Raw genomic sequence first — 21,399 nt, forward strand, 5'->3', positions numbered from 1 at the left:
TTAGGAATCAAAATGAACTACCCTTAAGTGAAGACAGAAATAAAACAATAGGTTGGAAAGTGTAATTGTAAACTGATAGAAACAAAGATGGTAAATGAAGTACAGATTTAAACACCGTTAAGAAGCTTTAAATAAATAAACAGATAAAATCCATTCTACTTCATTCTATATGCCATACAAATGAACAACGGTATTCCAAGATTTCGGGAAAAAATTTATGACCAGAAGGGATAAACCTAGAAAAGTCATCAAATGTTTTACCTGGAATGGTGAAGAAGCCAAAATCAGCTCTGAGCACATGTTAGATTTTAGATTTGAATAGTGACATTTAGGCCTGATGAATGAAAACTGGAAGCTAAAGATGAGCCTCAGCTCTCAAATCCCCTATGCTGCTGGCCTTCAAGCTGTCTAGTTGCCTGAGACCAAGGAACATAAGGTCTTTAATACCTGATTACTGGGGGACTCACAAAGAAAGGCCAGACTGCCAGAAGAGCACACCACCCCAGGGATTCACCTTCCCTGGATCCCTGAGCTACCTGAGGCTTTAAGAAGCAGAGGGCATCAATATCAGAGGTAGAGGGAAAGTGAGCTTATTGAAATTAGAGCATTACTGTCTCTATTCAGAGGGAAAATTCTTCCATTCTGAACAGTTAAATTTTATCTCACAGTTGCAGATCCTTTAAAAAACTTCCTCCTGCTTCATCTTACCTCAAATCTCTCATCCATATAGCTAAACTCATCCTCTGACAGATTATATGAAAGAAATGCGTGAAAATGACATCTCTAAGTTACATAACATGTAGGGATTATCATTTACAAATTTAGTCTGTGGAATCTGAGGCATAGACTCTTTTTGGTCCTTGAGAACAACCGTCTCATCTTTTCATTCCTTTTTAGTCCCCTAACATTCCTTTGCAATGCCACGCTTCTGGAAAGAAAAGTTTACATTCACTGCCCTCAATTCCTAGTCTCTGGGTCACACCATAAACTCCCTGAAATCAGACTTCCACCCTCACTACTGCACTGAAACTTTTCTGTCAACAGTCAAAGTTCTACTATTTGCCATATTCAATATATTCATTTCACTAACCTCTTTACACAATACTGCTGGCTCCTGTCTTCTCTTTAAAAAAAAGTCTGATCAATATTCTTCCAAGATACCACTCTCTTAATTTTACTATTTCTGATTATTCTTTCTCTGCTTCCTTTGTTGGCTTCATTCTCTTCTGCCTGCATCTTAAGTGCAGGTGCTTCCCAGAGAGATTTCTATCTATCACCTACTATTTTCCTCCTCTTCTTACCGTCCTGGGAGATTCTATCTACTGTCACAACTTTCATTATTATCAATAAACTAAAGAGCACCAAATCTCTCTTCTGAGCCACAGTTCCTTATAATCAACTTCCTGAAGAGCTTCAGTGGGATATTCCATGAGTACCTCTCAGGCAACATATCACAAACTGAACTCACTGTCACCATGATCAGTCATTTCTCCTAGATTCCAGGGGTAAAGACACCATAAATGAAGTCATCTAGTATAATAAAAAGTGATGGGGCTTGTGGCAAAGTACACGCCTGCCTAAAGGCATTTAATGTAAATTAAACATCACATCAATCAAACATTACATCTGCAGCCAAGATGTGGTATGGTACTTTGGTTTTCAGTTCCTGCTATATATCCCATTTAATGACTCCAGTCACTCAGTGAGGTACCTGGGGGTCAACTTAAACTTATCAACTATATCTAAGTGGTTACCAATTCCTCTTTATTCTACTTCTGAAACAACTCCGAAATCTGTTCTCTCCCTGCCACCCCCACTCCTCCTCCTCATGATTTAGATCTTTATCATCTTCTGCCTAAACTCTAATCGCTTCCTTTTTAAATTACAGGCTGCAAGTCATTCGTAAATGGTGAGAATGATTTAGTGGGTTACAACCAGCTTTGAAAAAATAAAACAGAAAATGTCAGAAAGTGTTCTATATAATATGGGTAAATATTTAAGTGTTGTGTGACACCTTTTTAAATGCACGAGCTCACATCTCTGTATTCCTCTTGATGCGATCAGAAGAAGTTTGAAAGCAATCAATCTAACAGATTTCCCTGCCTATAAGCTTATCACCTCCAACCCACTGGCTTTACAACTTCTGTATTGCTTCACCATGCTAGTCTTTTTCTTGAAATTTTCAGTGACTCTCCACTCTCCATTGTCAATACTGTCTACGCTCTTTAGAAGAAAAGCATAGTCCTCCATGATTGTACCTTTACCTATGTTATCTCTTGCTGACACCCCTCAACAGAGCCTGTATTTTGGCAGTCCCATTACATGGAGTTTCCCAAAGGTGCCTGTTTCACTCTTTTCTGCTTTTGAACAGTATATTCCCTCTGCCAAAAATGCAATTTCTCCAATTATCTACATGATGAACACTATTCATTGATCAACACCCAGTCTTTTTTTCTTTTTTTTTGAGATGGAGTCTCGCCCTGTCGCCCAGGTTGGAGTACAATGGCACGATCTCGGCTCACTGCAACCTCCACCTCCCGGGTTCAAACGATTCTCTTGCCTCAGCCTCCTGAGTAGCTGGGATTACAGGCGCCCGCCACCACGCCCAGCTAATTTTTGTATTTTTAGTAGAGACGGGGTTTCACCATGTTGGCCAGGCTGGTCTCGAACTCCTGACCTCGTGATACGCCCACACTGGCCTCCCAAAGTGCTCGGATTACAGGTGTGAGCCAGCGCACTGGCACAACACCCAATCTTAAATACCATTTTTCTAAGATGCCTTCCTTGATCAAGTCCACCTTTGTCCCTATAAAGCTGACTACTCTCTCATTTCTACTGCCACCTGTGTAGATTTCTATGACAGCACTTATACTCCATAATCAGTGTATCTACTATGAGCCAGGCTATGTGTTTTTTAGGCTAAATGATATATATGTTAAATCATTTAATTTTCTTGCAGGCATCAGGCTAAGCATCATTCTCTTCATTTTGAAGATGAAGACCTGTAGTTCCAGCACTTTGTGAGGCCAAAGTGGGTGGATTGCTTAAGTTCTGAATTGAATTCAGACCAACTGAATTCTTTTCTTTTTTTTTTTTTTTGAGACGGAGTCTTGCTCTGTCGCCTAGGCTAGAGTGCAATGGTGTGATCTCGGCTCAATGCAACCTCCACCTCCTGGGTTCAAATGATTGTCCTGCTTCAGCCTCCCAGTAGCTGGGATTACAGGCATGCACCACCACGCCTGGCTAATTTTTGTATTTTTAGTACAGATAGGGTTTCACCATGTTGGCCAGGCTGGTCTCGAACTCCTGACCTCAAGTGATCCGTCCACCTTGGCCTCCCAAAGTGCTGGGATTACAGGTGTGAGCCACCATGCCCAGCTTATTCTTTACATTAAATTCCCTCTTTCACTAAAGAATTCTAGAGAACTTGGCTGGGTTGCTTTTACCATGGGAAAAGTTAGTAAGGGAAAGTGAAGAATATAAAATATGTTAGAGCGTAATTAATAAATCCACTAATTCAGAGCTCATTGGAAACGGGGACTGTTTTTATATACTGAAGGTATATAAAAGGCTGATTTCTATGTATCTAAATGATTTGAGAATTTTGTAACTTTGGTTATAGTAAAATAATATTTACTCTTTTCTAGTGCTTTACTAAATGTTTCTGTGAAGATTTCTGTGCATAAGAAAACTGCTATGTTTAAAGAATTACTGAAAGCAAAACATAAAAAAACCTTCGCACAAATAATTAGCTTAATATTAATACTTATTACTTAGAAAGGAAATCTCGATAAGTGAACCTCACACATAAGAAAAAAAATTGTTTAAATTCTCTGTTAAGAGTAATTTATAGATCTCAGTCCTACTTACAACAATCCAGTTCATCTGACTTGTCACTGCAATCCACATTATGATCACACTTCTTGTGCTTTCCAATGCACTGACCATTGGCACAGCGGAACTGATCAATTAAACAAAGCACTGGAAAAAAAACATAAATAGTTTTCTTATTTTTAATATCATGTAAAGTCAAACTCTGGCAAGAATCAAAAGGTGCTTTCTGAATACAAATGAAAAACAAATTAGACTTTTAGCTATAACTTAAATATTATTCTCTGGAGTTCCATTGGTTGAGAGAGAGAAAAAAAGAGTGGGAGAAAAAAATCCAGCAGGAAATTTCTTAACATATTCTTTTTTTTTTTTTTTTTTTTTTTTTTTGAGACAGAGTCTTGCTCTGTCGCCCAGGCTGGAGTGCAGTGGCGCCATATTGGCTCACTGCAAGCTCTGCTTCCCAGGTTCACGCCATTCTCCTGCCTCAGCCTCCCAAGTAGCTGGGACTACAGGCGTCTGCCACCAGGCCCGGCTAATTTTTTGTATTTTTAGTAGAGACGGGGTTTCACCGTGTTAGCCAGGATGGTCTCTATCTCCTGACCTTGTGATCTGCCGGCCTCGGCCTCCCAAAGTGCTGGGATTACAGGCATGAGCCACCACGCCCGGCTTATTCTTTACATTAAATTCCCTCTTTCACTAAAGAATTCTAGAGAACTTGGCTGGGTTGCTTTTACCATGGGAAAAGTTAGTAAGGGAAAGTGAAGAATATAAAATATGTTAGAGCGTAATTAATAAATCCACTAATTCAGAGCTCATTGGAAACAGGGACTATTTTTATATACTGAAGGCCTAATATATTTTAGTTTCATTTCTCAATTTTCAAAGCTTATTAATTTGTATAAATCTTATGCATATGAAGTGAATTAAAACAATAATATGGAACATGGCACTATGATCAGAAGTGATACAGTCATACGTACTTGAAAAACCCCAACTGACACTAAGCCAAGTAAAACTGAAGTTTAAACAACTGAATGGGAAAAAAGGATTGCATGCTGAGGCACTGAAGAATGCTGGATACCTTCACAGTTCTTCTCATCCGATTTGTCCTGGCAGTTTGCATCTCCATTGCATCGGAGGGCACCATCAATACACTGCCCACTGGCACACTGGAACTGGGACTCTGAGCATACAGGACAATTGAGTTCATCACTGTGGTCTTCACATTCAGTAAACCCATCGCACCGCCAAGCCACAGGGATACAGTCAATTTCCCCCGTGAAACAAGTAAACTGCTGAGGAGAACATGTTGGAGGTTCTTCAAATGAACAAGGAGAAGGGGAGTGACAAAAACACAATCATGGTCACACAGAAGTACAAACACATACCTGAGTGAAGCTCATTTAATAATTAACATACACAAAATACTTTATAATAAATATGATTTATAACTATCTCATCTATTCAAAGAAGAAATAAAGGTTTTCACATTACTTCCTTTACATTCACTGTAAACTTTTGCCCGAAAAACTATAAGGCAAAAGTTTTTTCATGTATTGTAATCCAAAACAGGATTATAATATTTGCAATCCGTTACAGTCTCACACAAAACCTAGGAATAATCAGTATAATTACCAAAGACTTTAAAGTTAGCCTAGCACTCAAAAGTTTTCTAGCTCTAAGCTTCTCAAAGGATAGTCCATGAACCCTTAGGCGTTCCTGAGACCTCTTTCAGGGGACCCACTAGGTAAAAACTATTTTTATAATAACATTAAGATGTCATTGCTTTTTTTTTGGCTATGTTTGCACTGATGCTACAAAAGGAATAGTGAATAAAACTTGGTACCTTAGCAGACTCAGGCAAATGACAACAAACTTTATTAGTAATCACTGTACTATACACAGCCACACGTGCACAGTTTAAACAAACACACAAAAAGACCAACTTCACTTAAGAATGTTATTGATGAATCAATAAAAAATTATATTAAAATCAACCCAAGCGTATGCCTCTTTAATAGTCTGATCAATCAAATGGCAATTATGCATAAAGCTCATGTTGCAAACCTAAGCGTGGTCGTTTCTAATGGGAAAGCATTTGTTTTGAGTTGTAAATGCAACTCAAAATGGAATGTCATTTTTACCTGAAAGAATGACTGACAGGTAAATTATACAGTAGTTATTTACACTTGTCTGTTAGTGAATTATCTAGAGAACCCATAACCTTATGATATGACCATAGGTCAGAAAACCCTGTAACTTTACAACAGAGAATATTGCAGATTACAGGTGAACATTTTACATGGGGAATTTTAGGGATTAATTAATAAGAGCCTATTATGTATTCAGCACTATACTATCTATATTGTATGGAGAATTAAAGTAGATAAAATATATCCACATCCTTAAAGCACTTTGAATTTGGTTGGGGATAGAAAGAAACTAATAAACATAAAACAAAGGACACTACTTTGAACTGCATGTCATGCAAACCGTGTGATATAGTTTGGATATTTGTCCCTCCAAATCTCATGTTGAAATGTAATCCCCAATGTTGGAAGTGAGGCCTGGTGGGAACTGTTTGGATCATGGGGGTAGATCCCTCATGCCTTGGTGCTATCCTCCTGATAGTAAATGAATTCTTGGGAGAGCTGGTTGTTTAAAAGTGTGTGGCACTCCCTCTAGCCTACTCTCTCTCTCTTGCTCCCTCTTTTGCCATGTGACCTGCCTGCTCACTCTTCACCCCCACCATCAAAGTTTCCTGAGGCCTATCCAGAAGCTGAACAATACAGCCGGCAGAACCATGAGCCAATTAAACTTTTTCTTTATAAATTACCCAGCCTCAGGTATCTCTTTATAGCAATGCAAGAATGGCCTAATACACAGTTGTATACATCTGTCAAAACTCGTTTTAATACATACATTAAACATAATTGCTAAATGTGCAAGCAAGAAAAAAGGCCCTTTAAAAGATATTTTCAAACTGGAAGATGAGATCCTTGACTCAGTTTTATCCATGTTATCATTAACATAAAGAGAAATTTTTCTAGGATTTGCCTCACTTAAAGTAACACTTTAGCACCCTGATAGGGAAACACATGCTATTTTTTGGGGCGGGGAGGGTAAAGTAACCATAAAATTGACCAATTTAACCACTTTAAAGTGCATAGCTCAATGACATTAAGTACATTCACATTATTGTGCAATCCCTATTTTTAAAAATTTCAAGTACCAGAGCTTAACTTTTTGTACACATCTGATTTCCCTGACTATGCTGTATGCTATCTCAAAGATCTTCAAATCCCCTACGGTCCAAGTACAGTGCCCACAGCTGCTACTGAATACATGCATTATTTCTTTTTTAAAAAACTTACAGTTTGAAGAATAAAATTTACTTGTAATCCCACCCACCCGATCAACAATTTTTATATGTTGAATACATATTCTCTTTCAATATTTGTTTACAGAAATATATATTTTATGTACTTGTCATTTTGGCAACATTTTTACATCAACTTCATGATTATAACATTTAATAGCTGTATAAACTCAGTTACTTAACAATTTTCACACCATTAGAAAATCATTTAAAAATTTCTGCCACTGTAGATAATAGTATGATGTAGTCTTTTTCCTTCAGTTGAATTAACTTAGAATTATCCCCAAAAGGAGGATATCTGAATTAAGGGTATGAATACTATGATGGTGCCTGATACCATCATACTATAATTTAACAATGGAATGTATCTATTTGTTATACCTGCTAAGTGATTAAACCAATTTTACTACAACAGTATCACTATACTCAGTGATATCTTTTAAAAAAATCATTTTTTACTAGATAAAGAAGCAATGGGAATTTGCTGATGGATTTGAACAAAAGAATACTCTTTCCATCAGACACATTCCCAACAATGATACATAAACTTAGAGAATCTACAATTTAGTGGAGAGAGATTACAGGAGGCAGAATTAATTCATTTTGTTACCTTTTGGGAGAGGGGGGAGGCTACTTTAGTATTAGGAAGCATACTCATTCACAGGCTGAAAAGTGTGGTAATATATACGCAGTGAAATACTATTCAGTCAAAAAAAGTAGGAAATCCTGTCATTTGCAACAACACAGATGAACCTGGAAGACATCCTGTTAAGTGAAATAAGCTAGGCATAGAAACACAAATACTACATGATCTCACACGTGGAGTGTAAAAAAGTCAAAGAAACAGAGTAAAATGATGATTATGAGGCTGGGCAGGCTGGCAGAGAAGAATAACAGAAAAGCCTAGTACAATACAAATGAATGGAATAGACGCAACCAATTAAGTTAGTAGACAGAGCAACTTCAATGCCTAGTCATAGAAGTCTAGGCTTAAGATATGGAATATGTTTGCATTTAGGGTTGCACAAGAAAATTACAACATATTTACCTCCACATGATAGCTCATCTTGAAGTAGAACCAGGTGCATGGGGCAAGAACACCTTGTAGTACCATCCCCCTTTACAAGACAAATATGTGAACAGCCACCATTATCCTGAGCACAAGGGTGCTGTCCTGCAAAGAGAAGAGGTGAGGATGGGGAGAGGATGGGGAGAGGAGGGGGAGTGGAGGGGGAGAGAAGTGGGAGAGGAGAAGAGAAAAAGGGACAACCCTGTCAAAACTATTTATGAAAATCAAATGTATAATCAGCTTGGACTCTTTTTTTTCACTTTTATTATTATTATTATGGACTTTTTTTACTTTTATTATTATTATTATTATTTTGAGACAGAGTCTTGCTCTGTAGCTCAGGCTGGACTACAGTGGTGTGATCTTGGCTCACTGCAAACTCTGCTTCCCAGGTTCAAGTGCTTCTCCTGCCTCAGCCTCCCGAGTAGCTGGGATTGCAGGTGACTGCCACCATGCCTGGCCAATTTTTCTGTTTTTAGTAAAGATGGAATTTCACCATGGTGGCCAGGCTGGTCCAGCTTGGACTTTTATTTCCACACAATATGATTCTTCACTCAATCTCTACACAACCTACAAGAAACTACTTCTATCTAACCACTGTCTTTATATATTTATATATAAAATATTTTAAGGTAATGGTAAAGCTCATCTTAATTTTTGTGAATATGAAGAAATGTTTACTGAAACTAAAAAATTGCTAGGGAGAGGCCGGGTGCAGTGGCTCACGCCTGTAATCCTAGCACTTTGGGAGGGTGAGGCAGGTGGATTGCCCGAACTCAGGAGTTCAAGACCAGCCTGGGCAACACGGTGAAATCCCGTCTCTACTAAAATACAAAAGAAATTAGCTGGGTGTGGTGGCATGCACCTGTAATCCCAGCTACTCGGGAGGCTGAGGCATAAGAATTGCTTGAACCTGGGAGGCAGAGGTTACAGTGAGCCAAGATAGTGCCACTGCACTCCAGCCTGGGCGGCAGAGCAGGACTCCATCTCTACAAAAAACAACAACAAAAAATTGCTAGGGAGAATGCTGAAACTTGAGTATTAGTCTATTTAAAATATAAGAATTCTCCTATATTAAGATTTTTAACTCAGAAAATCCGTATTTCTGAAAGACAATTTCAGTCAAAAAGTGTATCTTAATAAGGAATCCATTGAGAATTAAAGAGTTATTAGAAGAAAAAAACTTAAAAGGCACATGTAACAGAACAATTCAGAAACAAAATTATTTGGTCAACTGCAAAAGGTAACTTGTAATACTATAAATGTCTAACTTCCTCATACATGGGCTAAGTAAAGAAACCACTAGGCAACTTTTCAAAGTCTGTTTCACAAGTTGTATTTTTAAAGAATCATTGTTTGGAATTTTCTGTTTAGCCTGTATTAAAAGCAACTTGACATCTGTCGTCACAAAATATGAACATCTAATACAAGCCACCATTTATTATTTGACTCTCTTCCACAATAACGTTGGTTCTGCTTCAGTTTGTGTTGAGACTGAGGGAGTCAGCTATCTACAAATGAGCATACTGTCCAAAACAGACATCACACATTATATAGAATTACAGCCTATGTAGCAGTGTTTCTCAACCTTTAATTCCATGACATTTTTGATAAAAATCCCATTCTCTTTAATATTAGAAATTTGAAATGATTTACCTAATATACAATCATATTTAAATAGTTATTAAATAAAACCTCTCCCTTGAAATTCTGAAAATCTTGAGATTTTCTGTAATAAAATATTCATATATTGACTAAATAACTTAGGTATGATATCATTATCATATTTCTATTAAATGTTCAGCCTGAGCTACAAGTCATACCATAAAATGACAACAATTTTTAACTTTCTAATTCTCAAATACTTGTAACTTTACTTCTAAATTCATGAACTGTACCAACATAATGAACACTTGTACAGGGCTACTCCTGTTTCTTCATTCTCCTTTCATGCTTAAATTCAATTTAAAAGCACTGAGCTGAGAAGTTACAGAATTTCAATAATTGTCTCTCTCGTACTCAATTTAACATTGGCATCCCTGGTACCATCATGTAAGATCTACAGTAGTGACTGCTAGGAAGGCACTTTTTAAAAAACGTTTTGCATATATAAACTCATTTATTCCTCTCTATTATTAGGGTAATTTTGATGACAGATATGAATTAAGAACTAGGCCAAGATGACTAGCCATTTTCAAAAAAAAATAAGAAAATATTTCTGGCTACTTTTCTTTTTTCCTGGGGCTCATGGAGATGGCTATTTTTCTAAGCTGGGAATTGAAATATTTATCCAAAAGGGGGGGGAAAAAAACCAAGCACCTACTGATTAAACAGAGTCTTCTCTATGTTTACACACTAATTTTTAGTTTGTTTTGCGTAAGAATAAGATTAACCCATTATAACTATATTCATCATTATATAATTTTTACTTTTTTTCAAACTATGGGGGAAGTATAGAGAGGGAAGAAAAGAAATAGATGCTTTATGTTATCAGTATTCTCAAAGGAATTGAAGGAGAGAAAAACAAGGCATGATAAGCAGTCATTGTTGTACCAGGAAATATTCTTTTTTAACAGGCAAGACCCATGCCTTTCCCCCATTTCTGGTTTATGAGATTATGTTTAATTTGGAAAAGCTCCTGGGTAAGGCTGACATAAGGCTTTAAAAGCATGAAGAGGCTGGGTGTGGTGGATCACACCTGTAATCCCAGCACTTTGGGAGGCCAAGGTGGGCAGATCACTTGAAGTCAGGAGTTCGCTATCAGCCTGGACAACATGGTGAAACCCTGCTTCTACTAAAAATTAAAAAAAAAAAAAATTAGCGAGGCATGGTGGCATGCACCTGTAATCCTAGCTACTCTGGAGGCTGAGGCATGAGAATCACTTGAACCCGGGAGGCAGAGGCTGCAGTGAGCCAAGATTGTGACACTGCACTCCAGCCTGGGCGACAGAGTGAGACTCCGTCTCCAAAAAAAAAAAAAAAAAAAAAGCATGGAGAGTTCAAAAAAAATGGCAAAACTAAGAGTGCATGAAAGTCTTCAAGGAAACAGAGTTTAAAAATCCACAAAAGTACATATTAATTTATTATAAACACACGATTCCTCCAATTAGCTTTATCCCATCATTAACACTTACTGTATTCTTGAAGGTTCAGCTCCTTTACTGCATGAATGTCACTAAGCTGGGCAATTCGAGCTTGGACTTTGGTTCTACCCTCTCGACCTGTCATGTCAATTTTTTCAATCATTTGCTGCTGTTTATCAATCCAATAGAGCCAGTTTTCAAACACAGTAAGTCCCACAGGCTGCAAGATATTGGAGTCTTCTAATACTATCCGGTTAGCACCTTGGAAAAGGAGAAAATTCAACAGAAATGACTCATGTGGGTCAAGTTATACTTTTGGTAATTATTTACTGACTACCAGTTAGATTCTACAGGTATAGAAAAGAAAAAAAAAACAAGATCTCTACCACAAAACTTACAAATCATGGTAAGACATACACTAGAAAACAGCTAATAAACTAGATATTAATATGCAATCAAGAGCAAGTAAGTGCCCAATGTGCAGTAAATATTCTAGTTCATAGAAATGTAGAAAAGAACTTAGAACAGTAGTTTGAAAAACCCTAACTTATATATACAACAGATAAAAATGGCACTTCTCTGGAGGAGCAGTGGTGGTGGACCCAGAGTTCTGAGTATACCTGAGGCATTTATGAAGAACAGCTTCACTCTCACCCCACCTGGCTTCTCAGAACACAATTAGAAAAAATGACTGACTCACCCCAAGGTAAGAATTATTTCTAATCATCTCAGACATAGAGTCATCCAGACTCTGAGGAGGCAACTTCTGCTACTGTTGCACAGTGAGAAAGTTCTTTTATACAATGGGCTAAAATCTGTGTTTGTACCCCCCACCCTGCTTTATTCAGTTTCTCCCTCACTCAAAAAGAAAAAATATACTCATTCCTTCTTTTTCGTAACAGTCCTTCAAATATTTATAGAAAGTTCATGGTTCCTAAGTCATGAGTTCAGTCAAACAAAGACATCAGCTGATATTTTGGAAGTATCAAGGAAAGTTTCAGGAAAGAGGCAAGCAAAATGCCAACTTTTTAATAAATGAAGAAAAGTGGAGAGATATTCCAGATGGGAAGGCATTGCCTGAGTCAACATTCAGATGGTAGGCTAAGCACAAGTTTACTTACATATTCTCTCCTAAAACTCTACTAATATGGTGATTTAAAAAATTTTAGACTGGGTGCAGTGGCACACAGCTGTAATCTCAGTAATCTGGGAGGCTGAGGCAGGAGGATCACGTGAGCCTAGGAGTTCGAGATCAGCCTGGGCAACATGGCAAAATGCCACCTCTACAAAAAATATAAAAATTAGCCAGGCATGGTGGCATGCGCCTGTAGTCCAGGTACTCAGGAGGCTGAGATGGGAGAATTCCTTGAGCCAGGGAGGTCAAGGCTGTAGTGAGCCAAGTTCACACTGCACTGCAGCCTGGGTGACAGAGCGAGACCCTGTCTCAGGAAAAAAAAAAAAAAAAAAGAAAGAAAGAAAGAAAAAGAAAATAATTTTTAAGGTATAAACCCATAAGGACAAAGAAGGCAGAAGAACAGAAGAGAGCAGGAAAGTGATATAAATTTTGGAAGCTGGAGAATAGATAGACCAGGGATAATGACACAGTAGCCCAGAGAAAGCTAAATGCCTACAGCCAGTGAAGCTAACAATGAAATCAATTAGCTCAGCAAGTGGAAGCACCAGGTATTTTAGAATGGAACAAAGGTAGGAGTTATGTGGCTGGGGCTGAAAGAGGAGTACTAATTGAAAATATGTGTAAGAAGTTACACAGCAATGTTCTCAGTATTTTTAAGCCTCATACTAAATACAAACAGCTAAGGATCACCAAATATTTAAAGAAAACCTCTATCTTTAAATTTGAAGCCCAAGACAAACACAACAAAGGAACTTGGAGAAAAAGACACAAAAGCAGAAGAAAACAAATAAATACCAATTAAAAAAAAAAACCTAAAGAAGAGGCTGTCTTCAGAGGGGCAGAGCATTTGGAGAACAAAAAAGAGCCCTTGGAAATTAAAAACATGATATCCAAAAATTTCAAAGAAAAATGCAACAAGAGGGTTGGGAGACAAATTTGAGAAGCTCTCCTCAGAAAGTATAACAAAAACACAAAGAGATGGATAATAGGTGAGAAAAATACAGCTACAGTCAAGAAGGTCCAGCATAAAAATAAAAAGCTCCAAAATAGGAAAATGAAAAATAAATTATCAAAGAAACAACACAAGAAAACATTCCAGAATTTAAGGTGTAGACTTCTAGACAGAAAGGATCAACCTAGTAACCAGTTCAATGAGAAGGAAGGGAAGGGGAAGGGAAAGCACGAGCACAGATTTTAGAAACCTCCCTTTTTTTTTTTTTGAGATGGAGTTTTGCTCTTTCGCCCAGGCTAGAGTGCAGTGGCTCAATCTTGCCTCACTGCAACCTTCGCCTTCCGGTTTCAAGTGATTCTCCTGCCTCAGACTCCTGAGTAGCTGGGATTACTCACACCCGTCACCACGCCAGGCTAATTTTTGTATTTTTAGTAGATACGGGGTTTCACCATGGTGGCCAGGCTGGCCTTGAACTCCTGACCTCATGATCTGCCCGCCTCAGCCTCCAAAAGTGCTGGGATTACAGGCGTGAGCCACTGCACCTGGCCAATTAAAAAAAAAAAAATCTTAAAACAAAACATTAGCATATCAAATCCAGCAATAAATAAAAAGAATGTACCATGCTAAATTTTATTTATTCCAGCAAACTGAGAAAAGAAGTTAAATTCCTTAATTTGACAAAGGTTATCTACAGAAAAACCTTAGCAAAGAATACTTAATCACAAAGTATTGAATGCTTCTCCCAAGATCAAGGGGAAAAGGACTAGAAAGGAAGAAGAAGGGAAAGAAGGGGAAGGAGAAGGGGAAAAGAAGGGAATGATGAGAAAGGGGAAGAGGAAAGGGCTGGGGGAGGGAGAGTGGAGAGAAAGAAAAAAGGAAAGAAGGGAGGAATCAAACAAAGGCACAGTATCAAATTCTAGGACATTGAGGGGAAAGAACATGTTAAAAGCTTCTGGAGGAAAAAGGAAAAGGATAGCATACAAAGACTGAAATCACAGTCACATCAAACTTCCCAATGACACAAGACGCTCAAAGACAATGGAGTTCTATTTTCGAAATTCTGAGAGAAAACAGCTATAAAACATGAAAGCAAATTATCAACCAAGTGTGAGGAGGAAAAAAAATTCAAACAAGATCAAGAATTTTAACCTTTTATGATGAGCCCCTTTCAAGAAGCTGCTAGAAAATGGTCTCTATTAAGAAAACCAGAAGAAATGGAGTCCAGGAAATAGCAGGTTCAGCATCTGTACACTCCCAGGACAATGGAGAAATGAAGTTAGCCTAGAAACCAAGCAAATCCAGACTGCAGCAAGATGATGAAGAAACCCAGAGATGTGATTTTAATTATGAAGACAAATAGATGGACTGCTTGATGCATATCCATTTATTGAAACAATATTTACATTACACAAGTATTAACTGCAGGGAGGAAAAAAGTTTTAGAAAGAAATGTACCTAATAGTAATATGTTCATAGCCATAAATAATAAGTAATTAAGTCTAGACTTAAAAAAATTATGGCACTAGTCACAGGTGGGTCCTTTCTATCTGCAAACTTGTGCCTCGAATTCTGGAAAGTTCATAACTATGCTGGGGAGGATGGAAAGAAAATTCACACGTGTATTTTGGGGACATATGGTTTAAGATAGCAAAATCTTTATCTTCCAAAGGAAGTCAATGTTTAACGTCTAAAAGTGAAAAATCAAGAAATAGCATTTTTAAGCAAGTTTATTTTAAAATAAGTGAAAATAGTTGTGAATGCTTCTAAGCATGGGAACTGAGAGCAGCAGAGTAGAGCAGTAGGCTTGTTTTTTGTTACAAGCCAGGTAGAACAGTTTGATATCCATAATATTTACATGTATTACTTTAATGAAAATTAAAATTAAACAATAAAGAAGAATGATTTTTAAAGATTAGCTGGCGGTAATGAAAGGATGGTCTGAGGTAGACAACTGGGTAAAAAAGGAAGTCAATAGTGTCACTGCAGGCCCCCAGATATGGTAAGGACCTGATCTACTTTGATGCTGGTGAAAAATAAGTAAGCTACTGGAACCAACAAGGAAAAGATATGCTTATTTATTCAACAAACTAAGCATGCACTGGATGCAATTCGCTATAAAAGGCTATGTGGGTGGCTACAAATACGAAATAGAAAAAGGACCCAGGATAAAAGCATAATTATCTGTGAATACATAAGAAAAAAAAATCAACTTGACAGTAACCTTTTTCAGAGAATAGAAAAAGAACAAACATTTCTTTTTATGTGGCCAACATAGCCTTGATGGCAAAACACCAACAAATACCTGACAAGAAAAGAAAATTATAAGGTAATCCTTCTCATGAGCGTAGATTAAAAAAAATCTCAAAACATTAGCAAATCAAATCCAGCAATAAAAAAAAGAATAATATATCATGCTAGATTTTATTTATCCCAGTAAACTGGGGAAAGTAAGTAAATTCCTTAATTTGACAAAGGTTATCTACAGAAAAACCTTAGCAAAGAATACTTAATCACAGAAGTACTGAATGCTTCTCCAAGACCTAGAAAAAAACAACAATAAAAAGGATTCTATTATCATCCTATTCAACACTGTACTGGGGGACCCCAGCCAGTATAAGGAAAGAAAAAAACACAACTCTCATTATTTGAAGAAACATGATTCTACAACATAAAAAATCCTAAAGATAAGTATACTTAGCATGGTCCTGTGGTACAAGCTAATATGCTAGAAGGAGAAAAAAAGAAATTGTATTTCCATATTCCAGGCACAATTAGAAAATAAAACATTAAGTTTAGAATAGTCTTTACCACTAGCATTTAAAAGCACCAAATAAGAAGGAATAACAACTCTAATGAAAGATAGGCAAGACCTCTATGCTGAAAATTATAAAACATTAAGAGAAATTAAAGATCTAAATAAACAGGGAGACTTACCATGATCATGGTTTAGAAGATTAATATTATAAAGATAATTCTCCTCTCTAAACTATCAATTTAATGCAAACCCAATGAACATCTTAGTATGTGATTTTTTTTGGAAGGGGAAACTCACAAGCTGATTCTACAAATGTACATGGAAATTGCAGTAGTTAACAATAGCCAAAGTAACCCTGAAAAAATACTGAAGACACAGATGAATCTATTGCAGTTATAATAATTGACAGTATAATATAAGTAAAGGCAAAGTGACCAAGGGAACATCAGAGTCTAGAAACAAACACACACAAATACAGTCACTTCATTTATGACCAAGGTGATACTACAGAGTAGTAGGAAAAGGACAGTATTTCCAGTAAATGATGCTGAATCCAACAGTAATGTGGAAAAAAATGCATTTTAACCCCTGCCTCACACTACACACCAAAATCAATTCCAGATGGATTACAGATCTCAATAAGAAAAGTTAAATGAAGAAATTTTAGGGAAAAAACTAAAGTATCTTTTTGTACCTTTGCAGAAGACAAACATTTCTTTCTTTTTTCTTATTGCTATACATTTATGTGGTACAAGTTTTTTTAACATGGATATATACTATGTATCTATGATGTGTACAAGTGTGAAGTGTGAGCTTTCAGCGTAAAACCATAGTGTACGTTGTACGCATTAAGTAATTTCTCATCCCTCAACTCCCATGAAGACTTCTTAAACAACATAAAAGATGTTAACCATAAAAAGAAAATTAATAAACTGTACTACATTAAAATTAGGACCTTTCTTTTCATCTAAAGATACTACTGGGAGAATAAAAAAGGTAAATCACAAACTGGGAGATTTATGCAGTATATATCTTGACAAAGGATTCATACCTAGAATGTATAAAGAATTCCTATACAACAATAAACTTTCAAGTTACCAGTTTTGTGTTATTTTTTGAGACAGGGTCTCGGCTTTATTGGCCAGGCTGGAGTGCAGTGGTGCAATCATGATCATGGCTCATTGCAGCAGTGGGACAAAATTAATTGTAATGAATGAAACATTTTCATGAAGAGCTTTATCACAGACCTGCCTGCCAGGCATGGTGGCTCACGACTGTAATTCCAGAACTTTGGGAGGCCAAGGCAGGGGGATCACTCGAACCCAGGAGTTTGAGACTAGCCTCAGCAACACAGCAAGACCCCCATCTCTACAAAAATAAAATTAGCCGGGTGTGGTGGTGTGTGCCTGTAGTCCTAGCTACTCAGGAAGCTGAGGCAGGAGGACTGTTTGAGCTAGAGAGTTTGAGGCTGCAGCAAGCTATAATCACACCACTGTACTCTAGCCTGGGTGACAGGGCAAAACCCTTTCTCAAACAAAAATAAAAACAAAAGATAGTTTAAAATATTGACATAAGTAACTAATGTACAAATTAGAGGTGATATCCATGGAATACTATGCAACCATAAAAAAGGATAAGCTCATGTCCTTTGCAGGGACATGGATGAAGCTGGAAACCATCATTCTCAGCAAACTATCACAAGGACAGAAAACCAAACACCACATGTTCTCACTCACAGGTGGGAATTAAACAATGAGATCACTTGGACACAGGGCGGGGAACATCACACACTGGGGCCTGTCGGGGGGTGGGGGGCTAGGGGAGGGATAGCATTAGGAGAAATACCTAATGTAAATTACTAGTTAATGGGTGCAGCAAACCAACAGGGCACATGTATACCTATGTATCAAACCTGCACATTGTGCACGTGTACCCTAAAACTTATAATTTAAAAAAAAACTGCAATTACTTTTGCACCAACCTAATATATTCAGATTGCAACAGAAGGTGAATTTTGGAAAAAAACAATTATTCAAAAGACATAAATGCATTAGGTACCCAGAAAAAAAAAAATTAGAGGTGATATAAGAGACAGAGGAGATCAGATGAGGGAAAGAATATACTATACCAGGCATGTAACTATACATGCGTAAGTGTGTGCCTAACTGTCTGGAATCAGAGAATACATAATGGAAGGGAGGCATTTGAACCTGAAGACATTAAAAAAAAATGTGAAAAAAAGATTAAAATAATTATAAATGTATTCAAACATACAAAAATGTACATGATACAGGAGTAAGCAGTCTCAACATTTTAGTATGCTAATGCTCCAGACTTGAGATATATTTGCTTATTTCTTGAGGAAAATACTGACATGTATGCCTGTTTATTTCTTTTCCCCTCTCCTCTCTCCCCTCCTTCCCTCCCTCCCCCTTCTCTCTTTCTCTCTCTCTTTCTCTTTGTTGAAGAACCTGAGATCTGAAGATCTGAGATCTGAGATCTGGGATCCTACATTTCTTTTTTCTTTCTTTTTTTTTTTTTTTTGAGACAGAGTCTCATTCTCGTTCCATAACCCAGGCTGGAGTGCAGTGGCGCCGTCTTGACTCACTGCAACCACCGCCTCCAGTGTTCAAGCGATTCTCCTGCCTCAGCCTCCCGAGTAGCTGAGATTACAGGCGCCCACCACCATGCTTGGCTATTTTCTGTATTTTTAGTAGAGACAGCATTTTGCCATGTTGGCCAGGCTGGTCTCAAACTCCTGACCTCAGGTGATCCACCCTCTTCGGCCTCTCAAAGTGCTGAGATTACAAGCATGAGCCACCACACCTGGCCTGAGTTCCCACATTTCTTAACGGTATATATACATACACTGTGTATAAACAGTGTATATACTATACGGTTTCAAATTTTAAACAAAACTAGATCTTAAGAATTTTTCTGAAATTTTTAAAAATCATTCATGTCAGTGCACACAGATCTACCTTATTCTTTTGAATGACTGTAATATTCCATACACTGATAGAATGTATTTCTCCATGAAGGACTATCACAAATAATGCTCAGCAAATACCCTTATACACTTACATCGGTATTTCTCTAAGACAGCTATCTACAAAGGAAATCACCAGATCAAAGGGAATGCATATTTTAAATTTTGATTATTACTGGCAAATTGTCCTCTAAAAAGGCTCTATCAATTTCCACTTCCACCAAAGCACATGAGGGCATGTCATTTTCTACCATACTGGCCAATGCTAGGCAATAATCAACGTTAACACATTTTTGCCATGCTGACAGACACAAATAGTATATTTTAATTTCATTTACCTGATCACTAGGGAGGCCAACACAGACTATATGGACATCAGAAATTGGGGACAGAGGAGGTAATTATAATTACAGACATAAGATTGCAGAGAAATGTGAAAGTAAAAGTATATCTTAAGACGAACAAATAATTTAATTTGGTTAAAATACCAGAAAGGTAAACGCCACGATGAGGTTGTGAAAGCTGAATACTAACTTATACCAACTTAAGAGTACAACTAGACTTTTTTCCTACAGGTCATGAAACTACCCTGAAGATTTTTTAAGTAAAGCAGTGACATTAAAACCATGCTTCAGAAAATTTAGGAGCCATGTGTAAACTTTCATGGAGAAAAATTGGCAGGGAGATCAACCAGAGGCTAGGATTTGGCCACAGATGACAAGAACATAAACTAGAGCAGAAGAGTTAGGAAAGGATGCATTAGAAATGTATTATTTATGCCGGGCGCGGTAGCTTATGCCTGTAATCCCAGCACTTTGGGAGGCCGAGGCGGGCGGATCACAAGGTCAGGAGATCGAGACCATCCTGGCTAACACGGTGAAACCCCATCTCTACTAAAAATACAAAAAATTAGCTGGGCGCAGTGGCGGGTGCCCGTAGTCCCAGATACTCAGGAGGCTGAGGCAGGAGAATGGCGTGAACCCGGGAACTGCATTCCAGCCTGGGCGATAAAGCAAGACTCCGTCTCAAAAAAAAAAGAAATATATTATTTACAGAACCAAGATCAAGAAAACTGGCAGGCAGTTACATAACAGAGGAGTAATCATGTTGACGGTTGAAGAAAAAGCTCTTCACCAACCAACTTGATGCTGACTACATTTAATGAATAAAACTGCCAAGAAACGTGCCAAAAACAATACGATGCAAGAAAAACACAATAGATGAATCATCTTAAAAACTCGAATTAAAATAAGGAAACATATTTCTTGGGTACCTGAGAGATCACTGCTTTCAATTCGCCGAAGATCTGAATCAGCCCAAAAGAGCTTGCCCAGCCTGCTATCAAGGGCTAAAGCAATTGGTTTACTTAAGCCACTGAAAAAGAGGACCTCCCGTTCTGTCCCATCCAAAGCAGCCCGTTCAATTTTAGGAGACCTTTCCTGAAGATTGGTAAAATACATATACCTAGAGGGAAAGGAGGAAAAAAATAAGTTACTGGAGTAAGAAACCACATAAAATGAGAATATTCTTATTAAGACAAATGGAGGTAGAGTATTTTTAAGTATTGTTTTTAAACGTTTTAAAATACGTATTTTTTGACCAGGCACAGTGGCTCATGCCTGTAATCTCAGCACTTTGGGAGACCGAGGCGGGGGTATTGCTTAAGCTTATGAGTGAGAGACCAGCTTGGGCAACACGGCAAAACCCCATTTCTATAAAAAATACCCCAAAAATTAGCCAGGCATGGTGGCGTGTGCCTGTAGTCCCAGCTACTTGGAAGGCTGAGGTGGGAGGATCACTTGAGCCCAGGAGGCAGAGGTTGCAGTGAGCTGAGATTGTGTCACTGCACTCTAGCCTGGGTGATCGAGCCAAACCTTGTATCCAAATATATATATAATCCTCCTTTATATAAATATATATGTGTATATATATATAAATCCTCTTTTATATAAATATATGTGTATATAGAAAAATCCTTTTATAAATATATACATATCTATTTATATATTTACATTTTTAAAAGGTCATGGGACACTTTTACTACTTTTAATAGTAGCAACAAAGGTACACAGAAGTTATTAGGGAGCTTTCATAGATTAACAGAATAGTGTTAGACATAGGCACACATATGTTTTCAGAATAATACGATAAATTAAAGATCAGTGACTAGAGAGACCTTAACAAAAAATTTTAAATTCTAATTAAT

At 37.5% G+C, this 21,399-nt stretch overlaps 1 protein-coding gene across 3 annotated transcripts in view; it reads right to left on the reverse strand.

Moving 5' to 3' along the window:
* The window catches only part of LRP6 (LDL receptor related protein 6), a 153,418-nt gene that overhangs the window by 11,036 nt on the left and 120,983 nt on the right, over positions 1–21,399 (reverse strand). For all 3 annotated transcript variants that reach the window (XM_019039057.4, XM_004052742.5, XM_055358689.2), the window contains 5 exons: positions 20,467–20,657; positions 11,414–11,623; positions 8,259–8,384; positions 4,913–5,149; positions 3,871–3,981 (listed from right to left, as the gene is read on the reverse strand). In XM_019039057.4, the coding sequence (XP_018894602.3) occupies positions 3,871–3,981; positions 4,913–5,149; positions 8,259–8,384; positions 11,414–11,623; positions 20,467–20,657 (875 nt within the window). The remainder of the gene's footprint in view (positions 1–3,870; positions 3,982–4,912; positions 5,150–8,258; positions 8,385–11,413; positions 11,624–20,466; positions 20,658–21,399) is intronic.

The sequence above is a fragment of the Gorilla gorilla genome, chromosome 10, assembly GCF_029281585.2.
Source record: "Gorilla gorilla gorilla isolate KB3781 chromosome 10, NHGRI_mGorGor1-v2.1_pri, whole genome shotgun sequence".
Lineage (NCBI taxonomy): Eukaryota > Metazoa > Chordata > Mammalia > Primates > Hominidae > Gorilla > Gorilla gorilla.